Here is a 6,472-nt window from a genome sequence, read left to right as displayed (position 1 = left end):
CGTTGCCCGGAGAGGTCCGACCAGGACTGGAGTCAGCTGGATGGCGGGGTCGTGGCTTCGGAAGCTGGTGAGGATGTACTCCGCCATCCCCCGGGCAACTACACGCCCTTCGGTCTCCAGGAGGTCCTGGATGCTGGCCTCCACATCCCGCAGCCGCTCGGCAGTGGAGTCCAGGACCTGGAGGGCGGCGCCAAGTGGTGAAGAGGCCCCCGGCGCCCGGATGGGGTTGGCTCCGAGTGCTTCTAGCAGAGGGTTCACCGCGCCGACCCATCTTGTGATCCGGTTGGTGCTGGCGCTCCGCTCCGCCAGGAGCTCCTCCACCTTGGCCTCCCTCTCCCGGAGGGCTGCTTCCCGCTCTGGAGCCTCTGTGTCCCGGCTGCCAGCTCCTCCTCCATGGCCTCTTCCCGCTTCTGGAGTTCTTGGAGCCGGGCCACCACCTCTGCTTCGCGGGTTGCCGCCAGCTCTGCGAGGGAGGCCTCTTGCGCCTCGACCGCTGCCGCCGCCGTCTTGGCCTAGTTGGCTAGCTCCAGGGCAGCCTGCTCCTTCTCGGTCGCCGCTAGCATCTTCTCCTCCACCGCGAGCCTTCTGCAGTTGCTCTTGCAGGAGCTCGCACTCCAGCACGAGCTTGGCGCGCTCTTCAGCGTGCCGGGCGGTGGCGGACATGATGCGGTCCCCCAGGCGGCGCTCCCAGTCGGAGAGCCGGAAGTACTCCGCATCCTGCTTCTCCCACTCTCGGGGAATGCCAGCCTCCAGCTCCTCTTGAGCCTGCTGGCATTTGGCCAGGAGCCGGGGGAGGGGATCTCTGCTGCGCTCAGGAGAAGGGGCCTTCCCAGCAGCACCTCCGGTTCCTCCTCCTCCGCTGGTGGGGCAGCGGCGCTGGTAACCTCAGCAGCCTCCAGTGCCGCTGTCTCCACCACCTCCACTATCTCCGGCGCTGCAACCTCTGCCACAGCAGCGACCCCCTCTACTGCTGGCTCAACTGGAGAGGGCCCGGCCTCGGTGCCCGGCGCGGCCGCTGGTGCCTCGGCCGCCGCAGCAGGCCTAGCGTCCTCCTCCTGGGGGGCGGCTTCGGGTCGTGGCGGTGTCGTGGCCTCTGGCTCCGGACCCCTAGGTCCGGAGGTTTCTGGGGTGGTCCCAGGCGGGGGCCCTGCTGGGGCCGACGCCGACGATTCCGGCGCAGGCTGGGGGCCGGATCCCCCGATTGGTGCCTCTGAAAATTGGGGCCTGCCGTATCACCAATATGGTTAAGGTCCAGAAGTTAAGAAGGATAATGAAGAGCTCTAAGAAGACTACTTACGCGAAGACATACCACTCCCACCTGCCCCGGGCAGCTTGGGGGACCTTCCTCCCTGTCGAGGATCCCCCGGACCTTTGGTGATGGTCGCTAGCTGCTGGTGCTTCAAGTGGCGTGGGTGGGGTCTGCGGCCTCTGCTCTGTCGGCGGTGGCAGTGGCGTAGCTGGCCGCCGTGTCGGCGGCGGTGGTGGTGGAGGAGTCTGCTGCCTTGGAGAAGGCCGCCACGCCTCCTCCGGTCTCTTATCCGGCTGCTGGCGTTGGGGCGGCGGTGGCTCCGCTCTGCTCCTCCGCCCCCGCCGTCTTCTGGCGCTTGGGCGCCGGCTCCCCGACCAAGGAGCCGTCACCACGCTAGAGCCTCCGGGACTTGCTCCCTTCGGCTTGGCTGCTCCGCGCGGGTGCCACCCCCTGGGCCTCGTCACTCCTTTGGGCCGGGGCAGCACCCGCATTGTCCTTGTGCCGGTGCTCCGGCACCGGCACCTTCTCCTTCCCTTTCCCGTCGGGGGCCAGACCTCCGGCACTCAGCTCCTCGGGACCTTCGCTGGCGCGTTGCTGGCGGTCCGGTGTGGCGCCAGAGATCTGGAGCCCGCGGTTGGGGTCGCCTCCCAGTTGCCGGACCGCCAGACCGCCCTCGTCTAGGGTCGGCATCGACGCCAGGACTGAAGACCGCAACGCCTGGTCCTTGCACAGGGCCTTGACCCCGCTCGGGAGGACCAGGGACTCGGGACTGAACGCCTCGCCGGTCATCGCCCGAACCGCCGCCTCCAGCTCCGCTCTGGTGAAGTCAGCGCCGGGCCCGCGCGCGATCCTGCAGCAGTCATTTAGCCCTGTGTACATGTAGGCCATCCGGGACCGCTGCTGCAGGGGGGTAATTCGCCGCTTCAGGAAGTCGCCCAGCACCATCATGGAAGTCAGGCCGCCCCTCGCAAGCTTCTTGATCCGGTTCAGCACCGGGTCGAGCTCCGCTGGCATTTGTCGGCTTGGCCTTCCAGGTGCTCCGGTCACTTTGGGGGGCCTCCGTTGGCAGCTCCAGGCGGTCGTGGGGGTCGGCCACCGCGATGACCCAGCCTTCATGCCAGTCCTCCCACTTGGAGCTGGGGAAGGCGCTGATGTAGGAGCTCGCCGCCCCCTGCCGAAGCTGGAAGTAGTAAGTGCCGACCTCGCGTTTGCTCCTCCCGGACCCGACCAAGGCATAGAAATGCCGGAAGATGGTGGTGCAAGGGCGCACCCCCACGAACATCTCCATGAAGTGGGCGAAGACCATCACGAGGAGGACGGAGTGGGGGTGAGATGTTGAAGTTGGAGGCCGAACTCCTCCAGGAGCAGGAGGAAGAAGGAGGAGATCGGAGGAACCAACCCGCACATAATGAACGAGTTGAAGAGAACAAACTCCCCCGCGGCAAGGTCGCGGAGGGGGATCTTGCCGGCCCTAAGCTTCCCGGCTTGCGTCGGCACGGACCGTCCAAGAAGGTGGCGCATAGAGTTCAGCTGCGCCTGGCTCTGGAAGCGGTGCGGGAAAGGAAGTGAAGACATCGCGATGGATGTTGAGGTCGCAAAGGATGGATCGCAAGAGAGCAGGGAGGAGAAGGAAGCCGAGCGCAAGGAAGCAGTTCGTAAGGAGGATTGCGATGGCGAAGGGGCGCTACGGCGTCTGTTGGTGGCAAGAGCGAAAAGGTAGCCGTTCCCTTCGGCGCCTGCCTTTTATGCAAAAGGCTGTTGCCCTCTTGCGCTCTGCGGCGACCGAGGAGAAGTCGAACGGTTGCCTGCACCAGGCCCCCTCCTCTCACACCCAATGACCGGTGGGCCCGGGCCCGCTGGTCAGAGGCGTGACCACGGGAAGGAAGGAGGAAAGGCGGAATTTGCACCGCCTGACGCGCATGGCGCGGGCGGGGGACGAGCCCCTCGGGGATCCCGCTTTGGGGGAAAGGTCATCCGTGCCCTTCCCCAGCGGGAACGAGCTGTCCACCCGGCGCAATGCTGGGAAACTGGCCCCACCTGCGGGTTCATTCTTCACCCGAGGTGGGCCCGGGGGTCTCTGTCGGTACATACAGACAGGGGTACCTCCTGCTAGGATGTCCAGGCCCTAAGCGTATCACTATACGTGATCTCCCCCTCGCCTTCTGGGCGACGTGGCATACGGCCCGGGCCTGACAGCTAGGACCGTGGTCTCTGGACCCTCCCCGAGCTCCCTGAGGTCCGGAGCCTCCGCATGCCACGGAAGGCAAGGGAGCTCTCGGGTAGCCCCCGCGGACCCGGACTCCCCAGGGAGGTCCGGGGCCGCCACGTGTGATGGCTGGACCATCACGGGCTTGACCGCTCCAACCGGCCTCGGGGGCCCGGACCCCCCTCCCTCCGGGGAGAGGTCCGGTGCCGCCACGTGCCGCCCCTACGGATGGAGCGGGCCTAGCCCTGACACGTGCGCGTGGCTGGAGGCCCTTCGCAGATCTCCATCCCACCTACCAGCATTTAATGCGGTAGCTGGGCCGGGCGCGCCCAAGTCAAAAAGTGTGGCCTGCCCCTGACACGCGGGGCAGGTAGGCTGACACCACGGTAAGCCCGCCTGTTTTCAAGGCGGCGCGTCGTATCACCGTTACAGTGCACCAGCGGCGTGCAGTTCCGTCACAGCGCCGCGCGCGGCGTAATGATGGGCTGTAACAAGAGAACAGAGGCGTGCGCTATTACAGTACGCACGGAGGCAACGGCGTAGCGGGTCAGTACTGCTCCCTCGCCTGACAGAATCGCACCTGACAGTGGCAGCACAGCACCACTGTTGGGTAACACTGACAGCGGTCACTGTGCCTGCAGGACGGCACACAACCGTATCCGGATTGTGGATACGCACGATATCTTCCCAACCAAGAAGGCTGCGACAAGGGGCTGGAGAGGGAGATCTCCATATCACATAGAGTAGGTCTCTGTTTGCCGGGCCCACCTGTCGGGGTTCCGCACAGTGTAAGCACCTCCCTTGAACTATAAAAGGGAGAGTGTACTCGTTAGAGGACAAGTTCCAGGTTGCCCACACACAAGCTTATGCTGCTTTCCATTCAGGCTCACGTAGCTAATACAACACAAAAGTGGACGTAGGGTATTACGCTCCGGCGGCCCGAACCACTCAAAATCTTCGTGTCCTTCCTGCGTTCATCTGTCCACCGATCGAGCGCTCCTAAGTCTCCTCCAAACCCATCCTTAACTAGGATTAGGCGGGTGCTTTCCGCCACCCGGCTGGAGAATTCCTCCGACAAATATATTCGTAAATACTTGTATACTTGTATATTGGATATATACTTAAGTATCTGCTGGATCGGAACATGTTATTTAGTTTCAAAAGATTTCAACATGATCACGGCTGATGGACGTATAGCAGAGTACGAGCTCGGGTACACGGGTGGACGTAACAATTGTGAGTAAATAAACAGCAATAAAAGAAATAAAACTGGAAACAAAAAGTAAAATTACTTTTATTACCGATCGGCACAACAACAGCTACTACTGGGACCGCCTTAGCACATTACCGTGGCAACTCCATTAGTAACAGTTGGTGTTACCAACTAATACTAAAGGTTCCTTTAGTACGGACCATGCAACTGGTACTAATGATCAAGACTTTTAGTCTCGGTTGCTCGGTACTGGTTGTATATCCGATACCAAAGGGAGTTTAAAAATTCGTATTAATTGTGCGTTAAAATATTGTAAGATCTTGTCCTCCATTTTCCACACCAGGTAACCACCTTTCCACTATTCCTAGCTTTTATTCATCCAAAAACCCATATTCTATTTATATGAGATATCATTCTTCATCAGTTCAAATTCCATAAACCACAAGAACGTATTTTTGTACTCATTCTTCCAAATTCAAGCGTAATATAGAATGTTATTCCAATATTTTAACATTAAAATATTGGAAAACACCTTTTAACGGACCATGAAAAGAAAATTCTTGCTAGCCTATTTCCTACATCATATCCTTTGCTCAAATGAAATATAATAATGTTACAATATTTGGAGCATTAAAATATTTAAATTCCCTTTTCTTATGTCTAGAAAATGCATTTCTTATATATATCTTTAGTTCGTCTTACTCAATAAGTCCTTAGAAAACCACAGTAAAATACTACAACAATGTATAAACCTATTTCCATCTCTAAATTCTTAGTTGAAACTCAATGGAACCATGTTCCAATATCTAAAACTTTCAAATAGTCGAAAACCCTTTTCTTATATCCAGAAATTCATATTTAATTCCTTTCCAATTCACTATATCTATCGAAATTCCCAAACACACCAAAGAATCATATAAGGTTAATACTCAAAACCTAATAATCTTGGTTCCATCTTAAAAAAACCATTTCAAACAGTTCAACCTTTTATTCCTTAGGAAATCCATTTCTTGATATATCTGGAAATCCAATCCTCTTAATCATTCTATTCCAAGCAAATACCCAGCCTCTTCATCATTTTCTTAATATATCCCACAACTCAATTAGCTGGTCAGTGCAACACGCGAGATCAATGTGCAACTAAGAAGGTGGCTTTTGTCAGAGAGAAAGAGTCTGCCGCTGTGTGTCAGTGATATAGGTGCACACGCGTGGTTTCAAATGGGAAAGGAAGCCAGTGAGGCAGCTTGTGGGAATAGGACAGGAGGAGCACCTGTAGTACGGCATTAGATGACTAGCAATAATTCATAAGCACTCGACGCAGTATGCAAGCGGTAGCAGCAAGGTGACTCTAGCTACTCTACTACTAGTGTTAGACCTATAAGGGATGAGAGAGCTGGCGGTGGTTTTGATCGTCTGCGGTCATCCAAGGATCACGTAAAGGTAAACCTCGTCATCTCTGTGGACTATTCCTTCCATATAAAGAAGCAGCTTTGTTGATGATCATGAGCCAGGCAACCTAGCTAGTACCTATAACTAACTGGTGTTCATCCATGCATACGCGGTCACTTGCAGAGTTTCGCAAGGAAGTTAGTCTATACCCCAACTCTGGCCTATCTGGAAAAATGTTGAAATAAAAGTTAATTTATGGGTAGAGATTATTGACCTTTTAGTTTTAAACTCTAGTTGACATCACCGATTTATCTTTATTGCATGCGCTCATCCCTCCATGGGTGGGCTACAAAAGAAAATAAAATTTGTGTTAGTTGACTCCGCGCGGGGGTATTCAGACATCAAAAAAATTGAT

General features: G+C 56.6%; 1 protein-coding gene across 1 annotated transcript; it reads right to left on the bottom strand.

Moving 5' to 3' along the window:
* Positions 1-512: 512 nt before the first annotated feature.
* Positions 513-2,824, bottom strand: LOC112878657 (translation initiation factor IF-2-like). The gene is made up of 2 exons (XM_025942897.1): positions 2,649-2,824; positions 513-1,224 (listed from the first exon to the last, which is right to left on the bottom strand). Exons 1-2 carry the CDS (start codon positions 2,822-2,824, stop codon positions 513-515), a joined length of 888 nt encoding a protein of 295 aa, XP_025798682.1.
* Positions 2,825-6,472: the final 3,648 nt, after the last annotated feature.

Source organism: Panicum hallii, unplaced genomic scaffold (genome assembly GCF_002211085.1).
Source record: "Panicum hallii strain FIL2 unplaced genomic scaffold, PHallii_v3.1 scaffold_281, whole genome shotgun sequence".
Taxonomy (NCBI): Eukaryota; Viridiplantae; Streptophyta; class Magnoliopsida; order Poales; family Poaceae; genus Panicum; species Panicum hallii.
Note: the sequence above shows the minus strand (reverse complement) of the source record. Positions and strands in the feature narration are given on the sequence as shown.

What these genes read in the sequence shown, in the direction of transcription:
- LOC112878657 (XM_025942897.1), bottom strand. Translation starts at nt 2,824, where the DNA reads ATGTCTTCACTTCCTTTCCCGCACCGCTTCCAGAGCCAGGCGCAGCTG. An exon ending in AACTCGTTCATTATGTGCGG is followed by an intron (nt 1,225 to 2,648) that starts GTTGGTTCCTCC and finishes GTGATACGGCAG; the next exon opens with GCCCCAATTTTCAGAGGCAC.